At 40.7% G+C, this 23,444-nt stretch overlaps 1 protein-coding gene and 3 gene segments (V, D, J or C); 2 read left to right on the top strand and 2 right to left on the bottom strand.

The window, feature by feature from the left end:
• LOC121913129 (glutamate receptor ionotropic, kainate 5-like) overlaps positions 1–7,969 on the top strand; it is a 104,126-nt gene extending 96,157 nt beyond the window's left edge. Inside the window, exons 17-19 of one of the 2 annotated variants that reach the window (XM_042435805.1) lie at positions 1,535–1,663; positions 5,188–5,309; positions 5,522–7,969. In XM_042435805.1, the coding sequence (XP_042291739.1) occupies positions 1,535–1,663; positions 5,188–5,309; positions 5,522–6,277 (1,007 nt within the window). In that variant the 3' untranslated portion in view covers positions 6,278–7,969. Of the gene's footprint in view, positions 1–1,534; positions 1,664–5,187; positions 5,403–5,521 lie in introns of both variants that reach the window. The other variant, XM_042435804.1, reaches the window with a different exon arrangement.
• The window catches only part of LOC121913208, an 899,212-nt gene that overhangs the window by 783,145 nt on the left and 92,623 nt on the right, over positions 1–23,444 (bottom strand).
• Positions 1–23,444, top strand: part of LOC121913212 — a 747,540-nt gene that overhangs the window by 642,076 nt on the left and 82,020 nt on the right.
• Positions 1–23,444, bottom strand: part of LOC121913210 — a 756,822-nt gene that overhangs the window by 654,834 nt on the left and 78,544 nt on the right.

Genomic DNA, 23,444 nt, shown 5'->3' with positions numbered 1-23,444 from the left:
TGTTGGAAATCATTTTTTTATATAAAGTGATTTTTTTCAGAGACATGCGGGTCGGTGTCTGACACCACGCCGCTGCTGAGTCAGTCTCAACATAATAAACTGTCTCCAAAATCAATGTTCCCGTTCAGAGAGGTCTATATTTAGTTTTAACAGTGTGAACATGAACACCGAGCTCAGGTGCATGTTTGATTTATGTAAAAGATTCAGCCGCCTCTTCATCTCAGTCTCAGTTTATCAGCACATGTGCTCCCAGGAAGGAAAACATCAATATAAAAACCCACAGAGCGGTAAAGGCCACGCTGTGCCTGTTAGTGCAGCTCAACACTTGTACATGTTTAACAAAGCAGAGGTTAGCAGGTGAGCTGTGATTCAATAAAAAAAAACACTGAATGTACCGGACAGCAGCTTTCAACACGAGTGATTAACAGAGATGTTAGAAAGTCCTTTGATTAACGAGAACATTCTACACATTTCCAGCTCTATATTTATATTCTGGGGCTCTGCTGGAATATATTTGCATGATTTCCAGTTTAAAAGGTCCTGCTTATTTATCTTCTACTGGTCCTTTATGCAGCCCCTCAGTTCAGCCTCTGTCTGAAACAGGCTGTTTTAGCTCCTGTCTCTTTAAGGCCCCGCCTCCTGATGAGCCCACTCTGTTCTGATTGGTCAGCTTTCAGGAAGCTTCCTCCGGCTCCGGAGGCTACGTAAACAAACTATAGTAGCAGGATTTCACTTCTTTTTCTCCTTCTTTACTCCAAATGTCAACTTCTCGAATCCATCCGTACATGTTGGAGCTGAACAACACATGGAAACACCTTAGCAACCACCTTAGCAACCACCTTAGCAACCACCTAGCAACCAAGGCCACAGAACAGACGGCCATTTATGGGCATGTGAGACGAGCTGACGTCAGCTCATTAACAAGGTAGAAAAAAAACACCTCAAACGAAGCTTACAGAGCAGGTTGAAGCCCTGAGTTTAGACTTGCAGGCAGCATTTCTACGGACGTTCCAGTTTTGGAACTTTGACCACGTTTGACATCCGACATCAGAACAGGATATAAATAAAATAAAACCACAAAAAGCAGAATATGTCCTCTTTAAATATAAATAAATCTGAAATCCAGACTCTTGTTACACTTTAATTTCCTTTATTATCACTTCCTGGTGCATAAAAACATACGTTTCATTTGTCAGACCAACATCAGCAGCATGTTTCTCACTGAAATGCACCCTGGGAGTTGTAGTTAACGTCTAGTTTGAAGTTTTTACGTCCACAGGCTTGTAGATTAGACTTTTTACAAACAAACCAGATATTTTCTATACAGTGATTCATCTTTTGTTCTGATATTTCACCCGGGAGAGTTTCATGTTGATCCAAACTATAGAAGCTCAAATTGTGAGTCATGTAACATCGTTTATGAGGAAAAATGAACTGAGACTAACTCTCTTCACTTCACTCATCAACTCCATTAAGCTCGAACTTGAGTGTGTTTTTTTTTAACGAATGACTCGGCTCTTTTTATCCTCCGTAGGCTCTCCGTACAGAGACGAGATCACTTTGGGGATTTTACAGCTGCAGGAGAGCAACAGGCTGGAGATCCTGAAGAGACGCTGGTGGGAAGGAGGACAGTGTCCCAAAGAGGAAGACCACCGAGCCAAAGGTGAGCGTCACAGGATCCGTTTTTACTTTTCATTTCCAGCAACTGTGATCTGACGTCGCTTCATAGGCTCAGCTGCCACAGTTTGTTTGTTTTTTTTCCCAGGCGCAGAGAGGGAGGCTGTCATAGCAGTGGAATTAATTTGAACTGGATTGATAGTGTAGCTCCACACGCAGCCTCCTCTTCCTCTTACCAAATGAAAAAATTATAAATCAACACACAGAAAAATCCTCCCAAAACCTCCAAGATTCAAAGTGTCTCTTCACAGCCGTGTTTTAGTCCAGATGAAAGAACATCTGGCTGTATCCATCTTCCTGCAGAGCATGTTGACTGTTTACAGACATGTTAACCGCTAATTGTTGTGCTTTGTAATGATTTCACCATCTGCTCCTGTTAGTTTGTTAGTTCTGGTTCTGAGGGTTTGTTGGAAGGTTTCCTTTAGTTTAGCTTCAAATATTAACTGATTGATTAGTTAGTCAATCAACAGAGTGATCAATGATAATGTGGATAATCTTTAAGGTCATTTATTCAGTAACAATATTTATTTTATTTTATTTTTTGTTTCAAAATTATAGCGTTGAAACTAGGGATGCACGATATTATCGGCATGTCATCAGTATCAGCTGATAAAAGCTCTAAAATGAAACATTGGTATCGGCAAATTCTGCCGATTATGAGAGGCCGATATGTCGCCGTCCCCTCCGCCGCCTGACTGCGCTTCCCTCGACGGACTGTATCACTCCGACAGACCCGGTGCTTCAGCAGAGGCTAGCTGGCTGCGCTTCCCTCCGGTCATGCTGCGGCTAACGCTCCGCTAGCCTCCCAGCTAACGTTAGCGCCGGGAAGAAGCAGCGGGTCTGACGGGCGGCTGAGTGAAGTGACCGTAGGCGTGAAACAGTCCATCAAGGAGCTGCTATGTTCGGCTGCACAGATAGGAAACACCTCGACTGACAGGATGTACCACTCTGTTTGAAAAAAAAACAACTTCTTCTTTTTAGTTTATACCGGCGGTTGGCAACCAGCGTATTAGGTGCATTACCGCCACCTTCTGCTCCGGAGTGTGGACCAGAGATTAAATCCTGCACATTAATCCTGTCTGTCTAATAAACTCAATGAAAACTCTACTGCTGCTCCCACTTGGCAGGTTCATTAAAGTTTTAATGCTGAGCTCCTGAAGTCCAGTCTTCCTCAGTTCTTCCTTCATATATTGTCTTTCTTGATCATACTTAGTATAATCTATGCTTGCATGTATAATAGTCTCCTCAGCCAGCTGGAAAAAAGTATGTGCATATATCGGCATATCAGATATCGGCAAAAAATCCAATATTGTGCATCCTTAGTTGAAACGATTAGTTAATCGATAGAAAATTAATCAGCAACAATTCTGACAATCAATTAGTCATTTAAGACATTTTTCAAGCAAAAAGTAAAATATTTGCTGCATTTTTGTTTTATTTCTCTGTAAACTGAAAATCTTTGTGTTTTGGATGTTTTGCATTTCTTTTACTATTTGCTGATATTTTATAAACTAAAAGATGAATCGATTACGATGTTTAACATCCGACATCATAACAGGATATAAATAATAGAAAACCACAATAAGCCTGATATGAACCCTTTAAGATATTGAACCAACAGCATCCATAAAGCTGCACATCTGGATTCAAACAGTCAGATTTTATTCATCCTCTGAATTTCGTTCTGTTTCATAAAATGAGCCACTAAACAGCCTCAATATCACTTTATCATCTTATACGTCTTGTTTTCCTGTCAGTCTGCGTCCCCATCGACTCCCCCCCCCCCCCCCCCCCCCCCCCCCCCCCTCTCTCTCTCTATGGATTGATTATGATGACAGATTTTTTCCTTCACGTCCAGACGTTTCCGTTATTGATCCTCACATGTGTTTTTTTTTTCTTCTTCTTTCTGGTTCGACTCAGTTTAACAAGACGAGACAGTTTCTCTCTCAGATCATGTTATTTAGGAGACGATCATGACGGTAATCAGAGACTTGGCTGATTATTGATCCACTTTCTGTTTGTCATCTGTTCGTACAGCTTCCTTTATTCCCAGAGAGTGTGTGTGTGTGTGTGTGTGTGTGTGTGTGTGTGTGTGTGTGTGTGTGTGATCTCGTTAAGACCATTAAGACTAATCAAAGCCTCTCTTTGTTGTTGATTAAACAGGGTTCATGCAGCTTTTACATTTAGTGATTAACTGAAGGTTGAAGGCAAACAGACGCACATGCAGTTAATTAGTTATTGTGATTTCTATGTTAATGATAATATATCAAACCAAAAGAAGTAGATATGCAATTAGAACTATAATGAACATTTTGAGTCATTTTTTTAAGAACAAATTCTCTGATTTCAGCTTCTCAAATGTGAATATTTTCTGGTTTCTTTAGTTTCTGTGTGACAGTGACTGTATGACGACACACATTTCTCAGAGAACTTCAATTCTTTGAATACATTTCTGTTTTATTTATTTATTTATTTATTTTCAGTCTTCTATAATTAAGACTATGATAAACTGAACATCTTATCACAGTAAACAATAATTGAGATTTTTCATTTCCTGACATTTTATGGACTAAAAAACTAATCGATTAACTGAGAAAATAATCGACAGATCAATCAATAATGAGAATGATTATTAGTCGCAGTGCAATATGCAATGTAACTACTTGAAAAATAGATAATAGATAATAAAGCTGGATGTATAGTCTTTTAGTAGAATACTAACTGTTGTTAAAAATAAACTTAAAGTAAGGAAATTTGTGTTTGGTAGATTATTTCTTTGTTGTAACGATGCTCCTTGGAAATAAATCTTATATCTTGATGGAAAGTCTGTTTATTTCCCTTTTAAATGGAGCCACATTTGTAAGGAACATGCATTTGTGGGACGAGCAGCAGAGCTGAGTGTGTGGGTTGTGCCCATGAAAAATTTGCCAAATCTTCTCTGCCGATGCCAAACAGCTTATTTTGCTGTTGCTATTGACTCTTTTTTTGAGCTTCTGGTACCCTCAGGTGGGGGGGGGGGAGGTGGCCTCCCGGGGGTGCCAGGAGGCCTGCCATGACCAGTCACGGCATGGTCATCCGCCTGTGTGTGTACCTTTTGTGCTAAGTTTATGTTTACTCCAAAAACATGCAGAGAAAGAGGGAGAACACTGTTTCAGCCCTGAGTAGCGTCTGCAGGCAACATCTCAGGGCTGAAAAGTCGTTACCGCTCGTTAAGTTTCTTGCTGTAATTCAGGTGAAAATATTAATATTTTGAGCGACTCAGATCTTTTTCCATCTGGATTTTGCTGACCGGACAGTTAAATGACATCAACCTGAAACTGTGAAAGTGAGGAAGACGCTTCTGCTGCCTCGTCAGTTAGGCTTCATCAGAGTTTATAATGTTTGTAATGAAAATAATTTTTAAAAGTATTGATTATGACTTTTTTAAAGCAGCGGGCTTGTTGAGGCAACGATATGTCTTATTATAACTCTCCTCCTCTTCATCACCGTGTGTGTGTGTGTGTGTCGCAGGTCTTGGCATGGAGAACATCGGCGGGATCTTTGTGGTCCTGATCTGCGGCCTCATCATCGCCGTCTTCGTGGCCATCATGGAGTTCGTGTGGTCGACGCGCCGCACCGCAGAGACGGACGAGGTAAACCTTCATCCTCATCCTCCTCCTCTTCCTCTCTCGTCCTCCTCCTCCTCCTGCCCCGCCCCCAGCTTCAACCTCAGCCCAGACACCTCAGTAGGTCGTCCGCACACCTGCCGGCCAATCAGAAAAGAGTATTGAGCCAGTCTCTGGTATGATTACAGATGAGTTTGAGCTGCACGGTAACGTGTTCGTCCCTCTGCTCTGTCTCTCAGGTGTCTGTCTGTCAGGAGATGCTCACCGAGTTTCGTAACGCCGTTTCCTGTAAGAAGAGTTCTCGCTCTCGACGCCGTCGTCCTCTGAGCAGCTCTGGAGGCGGAGTCCTGCGTCACCCGTCCCGCCTGGCTCTGGCGGCCCCGCGCCCCATCCGCCTGGTCCGCGAAATGCGTCTGAGCAACGGTAAACTGTACAGCGGCGCCGGCCCACTGACGGGCGGGCTAGGGGCAGGTATGGGCAGAGGTCCTGATTTGGGCCCGGGGCCGCAGAGGCTCCTGGAGGACCCGCTAGGGATCAACGCCACCACCAGCACAACGCCTCCCGTGCCAACCCTGGTGGCTCCGCCCGCCCCGCCGCGCAGCTTCCTGCAGAGCTGCAGCCACGTGCGCATCTGCCAGGAGTGCCGGCGGATCCAGAGCCTGCGGCCGACCGCGCTCACACCCCCTCCGCCTCCTCCCCCCTCCTCCTCCTCCTCCGCCTCCTCCTGCTCCCGGATCCCGCCCTCAGTGACGCCGGGTCACCCTCACCGCCACAACCCCCACCACCACCTCCACTACCACCATGGCTCCATGTCGCTGCCCCGCCTCCCGCCGCCGCCTCCCCCGATCCCGTCCGACAGAGCTGACAGTGACGGGGGCGGGGGGGCGGCGAGCCCGCGGCACGCCAACACCAAACCAACGCCACCGCCCAGACCGGTGCCCCCTGCCAAGACCCCAACACACCCACCGACAGACTTACTGGGGGGGCACGACTGAGCGGAGGGACGCTGCACATGCTGTCATCGGAGGGGTCAAAGGTCGCTTTCTAACTGTGAACTTTGCTCTTTGACCCCGACGACACAGCTGGATCAGTCCAAACTGGCCAATCAGCAGGAGAGGATGAAACCATTTGACCCGTTTGCAGGGTCCCTCATTCAAACGCAGCCACTGAGGCTCATACAGTAACCTTTACACAGGGGGGGCGGATCAAACCACTCTGACTGTCTGCAGGGAGGACCAAACATTTTGGATTAAACCAACTGAGTGTTCGGACAGACCTGATGGACAAACAGGAAGTGACTGCCGAACGGGCGCCATCCTGGGGTCTTGTTTGTTTGTCGCCCCCACATTCAGTCCTCCACCTCCTGCCTCGGCCAATCATCACGCTCCGTGCCAAGCGAGGAGGACTCAGAGACACTGAAAGACAGTTTATCAGAGGTTTTACTGTTTGAATACTGTTTGTATAGAAGGAAACACACACACACACACACACACACACACACACACACACACACACACGCACACACACAGTAGCAGAGCAGCTGTACAGTTTCACAGTCGTCTGTCAGTCATGTGGAGGATGTAGCTCATTAAGACTGTTGGTGCTGTTCACAGTCATGATGTCTGAAAACTGACCGACCGGCGCTGTGATGCTCGTGGCGTTAAACACGCATCAGTAGTCACCTAAAGTCAACACAACGCTGCTCAGGCCGTCCTTCTTCTTCTCCACACGCTGCTGATTTCACCTCGCGAAGGGTTAAAGTGAACAAACTGGGAAACGTTTCCTTTTTTTTTTAGCCTTTTAAAAACCCTCGTTTGACACTCACACAAAACAACAAAAAGATGTCTCCAGAGTTTTCTCAGGAGGCGTGTGCAGTGTGTTAAACACAGTTTGGAGAGTTCAAAGATGGGTTGCATCAGCTTTTCATAAATCCATCACTAAGTTTCTGTGGAAATTCCTTCCCTAAGATCTTAGAAATGTCTAGCGAGTGTCAAACTGGTGACTGGTTGCTCTGAAACATCTGTATCACCATCCCGTCAACAGGAAGTCACTGCAGCATCACCAGCTGTAACAGAATATCCAAGTAACACTTTAAAAAAAGGGCCAAACGATGAATTATCTGGTCATTAACCTCATTCATTAATAATACTCAAAGACAGGATTTTACAACTCTGCGGCGCCATCAGTTTTATCTGTCGTCACGGCGATCAGGAGATAAACAGCAAAGTAATCCACCTGGGATATGTTTTTACATGTATGTGATCAGCCAGCGCAGCACCTTACCTGATGACATCACGTTTATTGAACCAGTTGAATCTTCCTGCGTCAGCGTCTCCGCCGGCTGAGACGCCTGTAAAGGCTTCCGGGATGAAGACTCTCTCCTCCTCGTCTTAATAGCATCTCAGGGAAACTTTCCCAACAGGACGAGTGTGGAAGTCTGATATATCTTCAAAAAGTCGTTTTCCCAAAAGCAGCTGTTAGAAAATTCTGCGTCGATACAGTAAAAATTGAGAAACAATTCATCTCTATAGAGCTGGTTTCTGTTTAAATTTAGTAATTAAATCTCCACATAAACCTGCGTTAACTGATATTTTGTCAACTAGTTTCCAGAAGAAACAAGTAGTGAACACAACACTGACATATTATCAGCTTTTAAGTTGATATGTTGAACTTATTTCTACATCCAGCAGTTATGGAGCAACATTATCATTCATTGATAATATCAATAATTACTTGTGGCGTTCCTCAGGGTTCTATTCTGGGTCCGTTTATTCTTTCAGTCTGGTTAAAGCTGATTGACATTATGTTTTTTTTGTCCACTTATTCTCAGAAGAATAATCTGTAGACTCAACTTCTGTCATATTATCAGCTTATAAAGTAGTTGTTGCTAACATGTTAGCAAACAGTTGCTTATTTCCACATCCAGCAGTTACGGAGCAACATTATCATCGAATTTATCAGGCTGATTTCAAAAGAAATGTGAATAAAATGATGCTGCAGTCATAAAAAACAAACTATTAAACTGTTTAAAGATACATTTACTGGGAAAATAAAAGTTTAAACATTAAATTTAAACATTAAAATCACCAAAACTGGAAGCTTTGATCAAACAACAACATTAAGAGTTAAACCATCATTAACTGATGTTTAGTTTCCATCAGAAACAAACATTGAACATTAACTCTGACTCATAATCAGCTTTTAAGTTGATATGTTGAACTTATTTCCACGTCGAGCAGTTACGGAGCAACATTATCGTTCATGTGGAGTCGTGTTTCTGTCCACCTGGTGAATATAAGTCCAATATTCACTCTCTTTTAGCTCTGTTTTTACTCTCTACCAACTCCTGAGGGAAATATCTGGCTCTTTAGCTGCTAAATGCTCCACTATGTTCACCAGCTAGTCTACAGCTAACTGTTTGGTGCTGAGCAGGTAGTGTAAAGTGGCTTTTTTACAGCTTTTTCTCTGAAATCAGCCTCCTGCTGCGGCCACACCGACAGCTCAGACTGTGGAGTTATAAAACATATTGATTATAGCTGCTTTAAAAACACTTATCGTGTATTATCATTAGGCCGACCTTAAAAACAGCTGATGCAGCTCCAGATCTTAAACAAGTGAGCTTCTGTTAATCAGATGACAAATGGAGAAGGAGAAGGACTACCTTCGTACAGTTTTGTATATTTTAAGTGAGTATTAATGCTGTTTTTATCCTCGTTTGAAATTTTCCAAACAGTAAGTCAGTGGTGCTCAGTGTGGGAAGTACAGATATATACACACATCCACTAACTACACACTCACAGGTAAAGTTGGAGGGCTGAAAAGATTCAAACCTGGAAAAAAGGGGAAAAACTCAAATTTGTGATTGTAATTTCCTTCCTGTCAGCGTGTCCGACCTGAGTATTTATTCTTGATTTCTTTCCTCTTTTTCATCCTAACCTCGAGTTTGTTTGTTTGTTTTTTTTAAAAAAAAAAATTGATGTCATGACGGAGTTCAGAGGTCACCTGTCAGCCGCGTCCTCCCCGTGAACCCCATACATTGACGAACCCTGTCGACCGATCGCACCACATCAGCGCTGATATTGATCCGCCTGTGTTTGCTTTACAGCTGCAGCTTACAAACAAAGGAGACAAATGTACAAAACTCCTGCACATGATTGATTTATTTTACACCCTTTTGGACACATGGTTTTTGTTGAAGAGCAGTGCCTGTAGTTTTTAATTTGGTTGTTTTATTTGCATAGAAACTGTTGACATGTTTAGAAAATGAAAAAAAAAAAAGGGGGGTCACACCTGCACACGAACTCCAGGCTAAACAAAAGTTTAACGATGACTTCGTCAGACAAACGTTGTCATCGTTAAAGTTTTGTGTCTCGCGGTACGTGTGCGAGCGTAACCGTTTTCTTTATCGATGCTGTTTTCTGATAGCTTTGCACCTACGTGATGTAATTGCTCCTCTTCAACATGTTGAGAAAATGAGCCGAGAGGAAGAGACGGTTTATGGGAAATGATAAAAAAAAACAGCGAGAGGAATGTTGTAAAAATGTGATTTTAAACGTGTGTGTGTGTGTGAGAGAGAGTGAGTGTGATGAATGAATCCCGTCCCGCGTTTCTTCTTCATCATCTCGTCTGCGGTTTTTTATTTTTCTCTGATCTTCCCTCATGTTCGTACCAGCAGTGCTCAGCTGATCAGCAGGACCGAGACCACAGATGGATATTATTATTCTGATGATTCTATTGTTATCATTATTATTGATATTGACGTGTGGGGTGACTGTAGGAGGGAACCAGCCCCTCTGATGTTCAATATATAGACACACGTTTGGAATAAAAAAATACAGACAATGTACCAAAAAAAAACTGCTGCTGTCAGTGAAGCTTCATTTATCAGACCTTTGACCTCCTGTTTGATCCTCTGAACCCTTCTTAACTCGGTTTTCAATCCCATTAATCACTCACTACACGTCTCCGCCAGACTGACGTACGTTGTTGTTGCAGAATAAGCCGGAGATGTCATCAGTCTACACTAGTTTCAGAACAGTTTTTTAGAACATATCAGCCTGTTTGGGAACCAATATGACACATTTTTACAGCAGATTTGTTTACATTTAAATCGTCTCCATTAAAAGTCATGAATCAGCTGTTTGCAGTGTAACATGGACGCATCACTGGATCACTGTGATACTGAGGGAAACTTCCTCTGAAGCCTCTTTGTTCTCTGGTTTCTAAGGTTCGGACATCAGAGACGACGATCCTCAGGAAGTCACACTGAATGACATCATCATGTGTTTCATGTCTGTGTTCAGGTTTGACTCGGAGAAGAAGAAGAAGAAGATGATTTTTGACTCTTCTTCACCTCACACAGTATCTTATTCTGTGTCTCACATACTTCTGTACTTACACTTCACATTTTGAGTGCATGTTTGGGGAAATGCAGCGCACTGTGAGTAAAAGTTGAGTGTGGAACTATGGACACTTCTCGCCCTCAATGGTCGCCATCTTGGCTACGTAGCGGAAGGGGAGGGACCACTTTTCAAACTGGAAATGGCGGCCGAGTACGTTGTAACTACGGTGAACATCACCACATTATACAAATGTAAGTTATACATGTGTTTTTTAGCACTAAGCACCACTATACTGTTGTCGGATATAAGCCATCAGTGTGTTTTTTGGGTTAATTTAGCAGTCTGTAGCTAGTGCTAGCTAATGCTAATTTGCGATCGTCATTTCCGGTAAGTGCACACCGGCCGTGTTTGATTTGAGACGACACTACGGCAGTAAGTACATAGTGTACACAGTGTACTACATGAAAGTGTACTAACAGAAGTCTGTGATTTGAGACACAGCTTTAGGTTTTGTCCTGCTGAGTGTTCACGTCTGTTACACATCAGATCTTGTTATTAGTTCAAATGTCGTCATGAGACATAAGTTTAATTACTGAGGAGAATATTTCATTCTCCACCTCCCTCTGTGATGTTCATCCTGCCTGGATGGAGCTTTAATAATGACAAAAAAAAAAAATGCACATTTTCAATTTACGCATAAAAACATTTGTTTGCATTTGGGTTTTTTTGCTGTTGTTGTTGTTGTTGTTGTTGTGTTAACTTTAAAGGCTCTGATATTCTCTCTCTCTGGTCAAACAGCTTTGGAAACTTCCTTTAAAAACATCAGGAAAAAACACAGCGATCCATAATCAACAGCAAACAGAATGAGCTCATGTATTGATCTTTTAGATCCTCAGAGCGTGTTCAGTATGACGGCAGCGAGCCGACACGTCATGTGATCACCAGGAACCTGACGTACAGGTGAGTGTTTGAGTTTCTGTCTGTGTTGATCTTTCAAGTAAACAAGTAGCAACATCATAACTTTAATAAAATACATTCAAACATGTTCGCAATATTTGACTAAATACTGAACTATCAAAGTAACTTTAACACATGAAACATGTCACAACTGCTGTTGATTTAAAAGTGTTTGTAGTTTTTATTGTTTAGTGTTTGTAGTTTTTATTGTTTAGTGTTTGTAGTTTTTCTGCAGCTCAGAGGAGCTCCTGATGTAAAACCAGCAGCAGCCACCAGAGGGCAGCAGAGACCAACAGAAACATCTGAAGGACATCAGAGAAAGAGATGAGTGTAAAACATAAAGGTTATTTGTGTGTAAAGCTTTTTAAATATATAAACTCTGCATCAGAGTAACTAATTAACAAAAACTAACGAGGTAGTTGCTCTTATGAAGGTGGAACAGTGATATGTAAAGTAAAATATACAGTTTATTGCAATATGATTGTATTAATCACACAATACTTCAACATTTCCTTTAAAATCAATCAGTCTGTATGAGTTACATTAAACATTACAGCTGTCAGCTTATATTATATATTTTTATATGTAGACAAATATATATTAAGTAGAATTGTATTTGTATTATCTGGTGAATAGAGGATAATACAACAGAAATGTTAACACACAACCAGCTTCTTGTTTTGACAAGTTCATTTGAACTATTTATTCCTGTAAATTATCACTTTACAGCAAGAAAATCCATCATTGTAACATCGAATAAAAGATTTTACAGCTCAATTAAGTCCAATTACAACCACTAATCCTGTTGATTTTGTTTATTTTACAAGAGAAGTCAGAAAATACTGACGGAGGGACAATAAAACAGGAATTACAGATAAAAATGAATCATCTTCAGAGAGAATTACAACATTTTCATTTCTGTAAACTGTCTCAACAATCAGTGACACACATGTGTGTTCATTTAGGAACAAAATGTTCATGTTCAGTGTTACTGTAAGAAACTGTTCAGAGATGATAAATCTGACGCAAACAGCCAGAAACAGACGGAGGTCATCGATCTAATCCTGACTGTGATCGTTCTGTGGAGACAGAGAAGAAATCTGAAGGCTGAGTGACGTCGTCTGAGACAAGAGAGACAAGAAACAAGAAGAGAAGTGATATGAAGCTAAACTGGGTCACAACACTGACAAGAGTACTGGATATTAAAAGATCCTTCAAATGTGCTTTCAATGGAAGTGATGGAGGCCAAAATCCACAGTGTGTCCACACAGTCATTTAAAAGTCTGTGTGAAGCTTCTATTCAGCTTCATCAGTCTGAGTTAGTCATATCAAGTGGATATCTGACACATTTACAGTCTTTTTAGCATCAAATTCCCTCTTTGTGTTTCCTCGGACAGTGTTTCCCTGTTGAGCTGCAGGTGGAAGTATAGTAACAAAAAGAGGGACTTTGGCACTAAAAAGACTGTAACGTTGAAAGATATCTACTTGATTTGACTCATTTGGACGCTGAAGCTTCATATTAGCTTCAGATAAACTTTGAAATACATTTTTTTGCACAGGAGGACTGTGGATTTTGTCCTCCATCACTTCCATTGTAAGGTCATTATGAAGGGATCTTCTAATGGTCAGTATGAACAGGAGGAATGATTACAGCAAGAAAAACAGCTTTAATGTTCATTTAATGAGACCCAGAGAGAAAAGACAAATAACAGCCAGTATGTGTTACTGTTTATTCTACTGTTGGGTTATTTACTCAAACTAAAGCTGGTTATAATCTGCTCTTTTGGTTATTGATCGTTGATAACTTGTGTGTCTTTTGAATGTCAGCTAACAATAAATCTACGACAGTTTCAGTAAAACTTGAGCTTGTTTTGGATCAAAATAACAGATGGATACTGAGGAAAGTGAAGCTGCTGTTGTGTTTTAAATACATTTTTTGTCCTCCATCACTTCCATTGTAAGGTCATTATGAAGGGATCTTCTAATGGTCAGTATGAACAGGAGGAATGATCACAACAAGAAAAACAGCTTTAATGTTCATTTGGGCTCCTGACTGCTGTTTTCTTTAAGACAGATTAGATTCTTTTTTGCTTCTAATATCTGATCTTTTCACACATTTTTTGGGCCACTTGTGTTCGTGATTCTAGATCTGATTCATATCTGACTGTCTGAACAGTCAAATCGGACTTCATGTAGTTTGTTTTTTCTCTTCTGTGCACATATCATCTGTTGTCATCATTCAGCCCGTTAAAAACAAACATGGAGGAGAGCAACAACGGCGACGGGTCGATGGAGAGACGATGACATTTATGGAGAAGCTTCGATTCGAGCCAAACTGGAACAAACATGTCAGTTAAATCTGTGCATGTGTGGCAGTTTAAGAATTCAACTTATAAACATGAAACATCAACACAGAAAGATCAGATCTGACTAAATAATCAGAAATGAAACATTAATACCTGGAGAGAAATACAGAAACCAAAACCAAAAGTATATTTCCATGATGACGATGAGCACAAAGCAATAATAAAGCAATAAATCAGACAATAAAACATCGTCATCGGACAGAATGAATGAATATTTCTGTTGCTTCCAACATTTCATCACACACACACACACACCTGCGATGATGTCACTTCCTGTTTAATCTTCGGATTACACGCCTGGAAATAAACATGTCGCAAGAATCCAGTAAGAGTCAACGTCATCCTTTTCTTGGTAAAGAGGTAACGTCGATGTGACCCCGTGGTTATTACTGTAGCCATGACGACGAAGGCGGTCTAACTTTAACCCCCCCCCCCCCACATGTTTCTCTGAGCTTAACGAAGTGATCGTTTTATCTGATGTGTAACGGTTTTTGGGAAGCACAGACAGATGATGTCATCCTGCTGATTGCTGCCCCATAATGAGTCACATGATCCAACCGTGTATCTGGAGCTTCACCTGGAGGATTTCTTGTTTTATACTCACTCGTAAGTTTAAAGGATAATTCTGGTGATTTACTATATTTTTTCTAAAGTCAAGAGGTTGTGACACGTAGCACAACAAGCTAATGAAACTGTAAACAGAACAAGTGTTCCTGCACACGCTCAGTAGCGTCCTCATTACACAGAACTACTCTCCAGAGACTGAAAACATGATCAGTTATTAGTCTTTGGAGCCGTTTCTAAATAAACTAACGTGAGTAGCGGTGCAGGAGTTTCATATCGATGGGAGACGGACGGATGTAGGAGCATTAAAACAGTTCCCAACAGTCTCCATCACAGTTATTTAATAGTTCCAGTCGGTCCGGTCCGTCAGCCTGTGATTCCTCATTTGAATATAAATATCAGACGGATGCAAATTCTCCTCTGTGGAGTTGAAACAGAGTGAAACTACACCCACAACATTATCAGTCTGTAGCAACCTGTTTGTTTTATATCATATATGTTTTGCTGATTGTGACTTTCTTACATATTTTTTTAAATCTTTCTATTTGAAATGTGTTTTCAGTGCCATTAATTTGCATTAAATTCACCGTCTGTATATTTTGCACTAATAACTGTTCAGAGAAAATTAAAAAAAACAAACCATGACAGAATTAAATGTTGAGTATGGAATGAATCCAGCATGCTTTTTTCCCTTTTCTTGCAGAAAAGAAACTGGCGTTGAACCCGAAGATGAATCATCACACAAATATTTCCAGTCATTGGACCGAACCCGGCAGCAGCTGCAGCGATGCTCCTGCTCACCGTTTCCTCTTTGGTTCCAGAAACCAGTGAAACACATTTATCCCTGCAGATTAACCTCCACCGATGATCCTGTTGCTGCTGCTGTTGTTTCAGCTCCAGGATGTCGTGTCAGGACAGATCGTCGTGTCTCGCTGTGCCAGGTGAGATTTTCACACCCTGGAGATTAAAAAACATTCCTGACATTTTTGTTTTGTTTTATTTTTTTTGATTTCTAAGCTTTTTATATGCTTATTTGCATGTCGAGCAGCAGAGATCTGTTGAAACCTGCAGACGTTAAAGGTTCTGTTTACACATCGTGTTTCCTTTAAAACTCCTCCGGAAGTCCAAAAGTTTCCAAAGATACCAAATATGTCGAGGCAGAGCTTGTGTGTGGGAATTGTTTTAATTGTGATTAATTGTGAGTGATTAGTGTCGATTATGATATTTAGGAATGAAAACGGATTCTGTGATGTGGTTTTTCTTTTTCTAAACAGATCATCGTGTCTCAGGTTGATAATTGTTGGACTTTTTTTTTTGATCTTGTTGCTGAGTTGTAACCGTGGTGACTCACTGCCAGCGGTCACATGGTTATAATGAGTTTAAACACAGTGATGGAGACAAACTAAGTACTGACGTGTAATTTTAGGTTGTGAGTTTATAACTTTTTATGCAACTTTATACTTCACAGTGCAGGTTAAAGTAAATGTACCAAAACACATATAATAATACATAAATAGAAAAAACATCTGTGTATGTAAAAGAAATGTTATCAGCAAAATGTACTTAATAGTAAAAATACAAGTACTGAGACTGATATGTTATTATAAATGACATCATTGGATTTTTAAAGGATCGTTCTGATGATTGTCTATATTCTTCTGATGTTTGGATCCAAACTAACAATGAACTGATCTACTAACTACTACTTATCGTGTGTGTATCAAAGCTGATATATCTGATTAAAAACACGTCAGTGAGTCACAGCGCTGCACTGGGTCACATGTTCCTTCATCATGAAGAGTTTTGGTCACGTTCGTTTGTTTAGAAACGGCTCCAAAGACTAATAACAGCATCATGTTTTCAGTCTCCAGAGAGTAGTTCTGTGTAAGGCAGACGCCTACTGAGCATGTGCAGGAACGTGGTTCTGTTTACAGCTTCACCAGCTTGTTGTGCTTCATATCACAACCTGTGGACTTTAATCTACATTGTACATCTCTTACCGTTACTCCCATACGAAAAAAAAGCACATGTGAAATTCAGTCTTTCACATGTGAACTGAGACATTTCACATGTGATGTTGTGATTTCACATGTGAACTTAAAATTCACATTTGGAAAAAGACAACATGTTTTTAGCTTTACATGTGAAAAGTAAAACATTTCACATGTGCCCCTGAATGTATCACATGTCAAAACACATGAGTTACCACGTGTGTCTTTCGTAAGGGACTCCTTTGCACTACTTGCGTCCTTGTTTACAATTTAAAGAAACTGTTCAACCAAAATATAAACATTTGTTCATTTGTTGTTTCTATATGTATGTATCTATTTTTTCACGTACTTGCGTGTACATAAGTCATATGTTTATGTATCTTTGTTCATCTTTGTTGTCCTTGTTTCGGCTGTATGTTTATCTTCCTGAACATTTAGAGGAGACAAATTCCTTGTATGCATAAACATACTTGACCAATAAAACTGATTCTGATTCTTATTTCTCAAAGAACTTTGTGGTCATAACCTTAAGTCCTTCATCATCTTCGACCCTGTGTGTGTTAGAAGCCCTGTGATTGGCTGAGCTGTGGCTACACATGTGGCTACCACAGGCTTTAAATTAATCCTGAACATCATTTCATAATAGTTCAAACACTTATTGGCTCTGATGTCTCTGATCTCAACATCATGGAGTCAGTCTGGGATTAACATGAAGAGACAGAAGAAGAACTGCGGCGACTTCTCCGAGACGCAGGAACAAGCGACCTGCTGACGACCTGCAACACTGTGTGCAGGTGAACCGAGGAGAACTTGATTTACTTACTGCTGTTTTAGTTCATTTATAAATAAAAACTATTCATGGTGTTATTTTTGAAAGAATCTTAACTTTACTTTTCCTGCCTAAAACCTTTATATCCATTAATCACATCTGAGTTTTGTTTATTGTTTTTGTCCTCAACGAACTTCCATATAAGTGTTTTTTCTGTGAGTTATCTTCAGTCATTCCAGCCAGCAAGGTTGTTATTACGCTACCCTGTAATCACTCTCTCACACACACACACACACACACACACGCACGCACACACACACACACACACACACAGTGTAACCTGCAGCTACAGGCCCACAGGCTGATGTGTTTACATGAAATATGGATGCTGCTGCTTTAACTAGTCACACACTAACAGGAAACTAACAGCTAACACACACACACACACACACACACATGCGCGCGCACACACGCACACACACACAGACACACACACACACACACACAGACACATGTCAACCAGCTTCTTTCAAAGTTTATACACTGCTTCACCACCGGGGGGCGCTACACACACTGGATGACTGTTGCAGCTGTGAAGCAGATCTCAGGTGTGTGCAGGTCTGTGTGTCGGTTTCTGTTCCTGATGAATATCAGGTTTAGTTCTGGTTTACTAACAGTTGTGAGTTTCACTCTGAAACACATCTGTGAGTGTTTCGTTTTGTATTTTTCATACAAAAACCTTTATTTTTATCATCTTGATCATTTTCTTTATCCAAATAAAATACTGAGTCTGTGTGTTTCTGTCATGATGCGTTTATTAACTGAGATACTTCGATGTGTTTGTTATATATCATTTATTATCAGGATTATCTAGAAAGTTACATGTTGTTAAGATGTTTATCTGACGTCTGGATCAGACAGGACGTTGGTTGGACCATTTTAATAATAATAATAATAATAATATTAACTTTATAGCACTTTTCATACAAGAAGTGCAGCTCAAAGTGCTTTACAACAAAATAAATGATATGCACCAAATGCTTCACATGAAAGCAGACATTAAATGGACATAAAAACAAATGTAACATAAGATGGAAAATAAAACCCACTTGATAATAATAATAAAATGAAATGAAATGAAAATAGAATACAGAGAATGTGAGACTTAATTAGCAAAGTATTTCACCATGTTTACACAATCTACAACAGTCTTGATTCAAATAAATGAGCCTCTTTCAGCTTTTAGGACATGCAGCATATTAATAAGTTGTTCATCTGAACATACAGGAGGAATAAAGCTGCAGGATGCACATAAATGTACATAAACCTTAATAGAACAGCTGAATAGACACATTGATGATGATGGTAACGACATATTTCAACGCTGCTGGAACACACAGGAAGGACGTCCAGCTGATGGCGAGTTAAAGTCCTGGACACTCACACAATAACGGGACGTTTTGATTGGACGTTCAGGCGACGGTCATTCAGCGTCTCAGTGGGGATGAGTGGAGGTGTTGAGGAGTTTCTGTCTCCTGGTTTCACCCACCGCCCCCCCCTCCCCCCTCCCCCCCTTGCCCCTCCTCCCTGCATGGATCAGTGACTCAAACATACATTCCTGACTAAATGCTGCAGGCGTGTTCAGTCCTGTTCACTATAGCTGCCTCACACACACACTGCAGGACAGCAGAGAAGGTTTATTTAAGGTTGGATCTGCAGGTTTGATGCTAACAGGTTTTTTTTTATCTCCACCTGAGTGTGAAACTTTGCACTAATTTGAGTGACATCCACATACGACGACCATCTCAGACAGACACTCAGCCTACAGCAGGTTGTACAACATGATGATTGACAGCTCACACACGTCAACAAGACGCCTCCTCCTGCAGCTGATTGGACAAACTCTCACTCTCGCTGCCTTCTCATTGGTTCTTGCTTTTTGAATTTTGAACTTGACAAACATAATATACATCTACACTTTGGATCGACATGGAAGTCTCCTGGTTGAATCATCAGAACAAGTGTGTTAGAAAACAGATGTTAACTACGACTCCCAAGATGCATTTCAACAAGAAACATCCAATCACAGAGCTCACATGCTCGACTTCAGTTAGCTAGTTAGCTGAAGTTGTGGAAAATGATCTTTGGCTTCACTCTTTACATTTATATTTATATTTATATTCTCACTTGTTTGTGTCTGGAGCTTCCTGATATTTTTAATAATGTAAATATTTACATATTTATTTAAGTAAAGCAGTTTAAATTAATTCACTTTTACATTCTGGGTCTGTTTTGAATGAATTCAGCAGCTGTGGTTTCATGTTTTGTTCTCAAATTCAACAATGAAACGTTTTGTGTTCAAAACATCTGTGATTTACGCCTCTGACTGGCCTTGTCTCCATAGCAACGGCGGGCGAGGCTCATGGGAATCGTAGTATTCTCAGCCGTCCGCTAAAATGACGGACGAAACCTGATTTCTCAGAAACGAAGCTGTAATATTTAAAACTGATGATTAAACCTGTAGGATCCCGACGTCGTCCAGGAGAGTTTCTACGTTCAATAATATTGACGAGTTTGTTTAAAGGTCATTTCTGAAGTTTGAGTAACGTTCACAACTTCAGAGCTTCTCTCAGTTTAAATCTCTGAACTGATGAACAGCTTCAGGATCAAAATCGATGCAGTAGAACCAGAGATATCGTCTTTTTTATTCCACACATTCTTCTTCCTTGTCAACACCTGGCGCCTACATTACCCACAATGCAACTCGAACCACTAACAGTCAGGCGGGAGATTATGAGCTGCTAGCCTCCAGCAGAGATGAGGAGCTGTTGGTCTTCAGCCCCGACGGACGCTGACTCATCTGACTTGAGGTAATTTATGAGATTTCACACACACCTGTTTACACACCTGGAAACACACTCTGAGGTGAGCTCACCTTTAAGTGTTGTTGAGGTCGGTTTGTTAAGGTTTCTACTTTTATCTTGCAGATAGAGATCATCAGAGGAAGCAGGTGGAAACTCATCAGGACAAAAAGACTCAGCCAGCTGGGGCGAAGGAGGCGGAGCTAGTGACACATCATCAAAGAAGAAGAGCTGCTTGTTGTTGCTTTGAGAAGCTAAAGTTCACCCTGATGGAAAAAAACTCAAATTTAACACTGAAACATGTTGTGCTCGTTCTGTATGAGGGAGCGTTCGTGTTGTATATTATTCAATCTGCAGCTTTAAGTCAGAAGATCTGAGCTGCAGGCTGCAGGTCAAAGGTCACGTTTCAGCAAGATGTTTGCTGTGTGTTTGCTTTACTGCAGCATTATATATGTTGCCAAAGGAGACAAAAAAAATAGCCTTAAGAGACAGTTATAAGAGATGAAACAACAAAAAAGTCACAGGTGAAGTGTATTTACCCTCTTTTACACTTTCTTTGTTTATCAGGTTGGTTTTTACCTCCTGGAGAGATTCTGCAGGTCAAAGGTCACAATTCAGTGAGACGTTTGCCTGTGCATGTGTTGTGTGTTTACTAGCATTATATACATATATGTATATATGTTGCATTGTTTTTAAAAAGCCTGAAGAGATGGCGGCACAGTAAGAAAGTGGTTCTTAACCTTTTTCCTCACAGCTCCAGTACGTCTTCATCAACACCCACATTTATGTTCCAAATGTGTTTATTTGAATTCATTTCAAAATGGATGTTATTCCATTATTAATCATATAAAAGTGGATGCTACAATATTTTAATACAACGGAACTGTAAATGTTTAGTTCAGTTTGGTGAACACATGGAGCAGCAAAGGATGAACCAGTTTGAACTATTTCATCTCCTCTGCTTGTTTAATAACTAGTTTTCATGCAATAACAACTAAATTAATTGTTATAGTCGTCTCAATATGCGGATGCAGGTAATTCTGCTGGAATCACTGCAGTAAGACATGAAAATTTAATATTGCAGTAATATATAAAACCACATTTTTCAAATAATGAATTAGGTTTGGTGTGTTTGACACTGAAAAAGTGTGTGTGTGTGTGTGTGTGTGTGTGTGTGTAACCAGTCTCTACGGCTGTGTTGGTGTAAACAGTCGCTGTCTTTGAGTGTGTGTGTTTCTGCTCTTTCATATGTTTATAGAAACCACAGAACCTCATTCACTCTCATGTGAAACATATTTTCACAGCACAGTCGACCCACTGAGACAAACTTCAAACATGTCACCGACGCGTCACGCCGGGTTTCATAAAAGACACAACGGCTTTTTCTGTCACCACGGAAACACAAACAGACACAAAACAATAAAGTTGTTTTGTCTTCGTTCGTTCTTGTCTTTCTTGTGTTTAACAGACTGAGTTTATAAATGATAATATGCATGAATCATGTGACTTTATCGTCACTGGAGAGCTGAAAACATCAGATGTGTGTGGAGCGATGATGAGGAGACTGTAACCTTCCTCACATCAATACATGAAACTAACAGAAATGTCATATTTACATCATGTTTTCCAATTCAAAAAAATAAATTCAGTTCAAATTTGCTCCACATTTGGATGGAAACTTGACTAGTGAGATGATAACATGTAAATATTTATACAAAATTACAGTTTTTTGACTCATTCATTGAATAAATTTATTGAATGTTTGGAATTCTGATTGTGTTTTGGAAATGAAGTCTTTGTGACTTCAGGATGATGTTTCCTACAGATAACAGAGTGAATACCTGCTGGGTGTGTGTGTGTGTGTGTGTGTGTGTGTGTGTGTGTGTGTGTGTGTGTATGTGTGTGTGTGTGTGTGTGTGTGTGTGTGTGTGTGTGTGTGTGTGTGTGTGTGTTATCTCGTGGGTGTTTTGGTGTAAAAAGATTATCAGGAGGTTACGTTGACCTAAGGAATTAAAGCAGACAGACACAGTTTGACCTGTTTGATAGTTTTAGACCCTGAGAGAATATTTTTTATCTTCAAAGGTCTGTTTGAACATTAAAACTGATTTTAAGGTTTTAGTCTGTATATCACTGAATCAGCTTCTTATTATGAGCAATCACGTCCTACAAGAACATACAGTAACATTTTCTGGTTTTGGTCATTTCAAATGACAGATTCCTGTATTTGTGGGTTTTTTTCTGTGTTCTCCTCATAGACTGTATCAAAATATGGACGTAGTTACCGTGACGTCACCCGTTGGTTTCTGAAGAGCGGTTTTTGCTCCGGCCGTCGCCATCTTGGCAGTACGTGACGCTGCCTAACTCCCAGCCAATCAAAAACGGGCAAAGAGGCGGGCTGAAACAAGCCACCTAGCAGCTGGCGGACCTGTCACTCAAAGCAGCCATGTCCTTCATTATGCAGAACTTTACGGCTTAATAAAATTTAAACGGGTGAGTTATAAAAAAATTCACCCCGTACAGTTGTCATGAAAGAGGAAATTAGCTACAGAGACCAAAACCGTTGTTTGTACCAGGCTGTAAACATGTTTATTTCTACTGTAAAATTGGACATTTTAACATGGGGGTCTATGGGGATTGACTCACTTTTGGAGCCTCAAGTGGTCACTCAAGGAACTGCAGTTTTTGACACTTCCACATTGGCTTCATTTTACAGCCTCGGAGGTTGCCGCTTGGTTCTCCTGACTGGTTTGAAGTGGGTGTGGCTCTGCTGGGAAAAGGTGAAGTCACATGCTTTCTTTCACCACTCAGGCTTTAGCAACATTTGAATCCAGATGTGACGACATATCAGTTTTTGAGTGTAAAACTTTTAGTGTAGGAGACAAAATATGTTGTTATTTCTGTTTATATATTGACGTGGGCATCACGTATTGCGTCACTTACGTTGCTTGACACATGGGTGTGGTTTCCTATTATTTAACCTGTTCACTTAGGTGGTGGCGGGAGTTTTTGGAAAAAGGGAGTTGGTAGAGCTCTGATGTTTTCTGTTGACCGTCGCCATTGTTACTATGATCACCATCGTCTGTTCATCACTTTATTTTCACAGTCAGATCGCATTTTTTGTATACTTTTTGTGCAACAGCTGCTTGTCAGACTCTTTCATTTTTGTTTATTTTTTCAATAAAACATCAGTAAAACGTCATGTGGACATCAGGATGGTTTTGTATGGACGTGTCACATATAAGAGCCTACTGAGTCTCTTAGCGGCATTTTTTGTAGTCGCTACACTTAGTAAATAATAATTGTGTTATTTTA

This window comes from Thunnus maccoyii, chromosome 15 (assembly GCF_910596095.1).
Source record: "Thunnus maccoyii chromosome 15, fThuMac1.1, whole genome shotgun sequence".
NCBI classification, from domain to species: domain Eukaryota; kingdom Metazoa; phylum Chordata; class Actinopteri; order Scombriformes; family Scombridae; genus Thunnus; species Thunnus maccoyii.
Note: the sequence above shows the minus strand (reverse complement) of the source record. Positions and strands in the feature narration are given on the sequence as shown.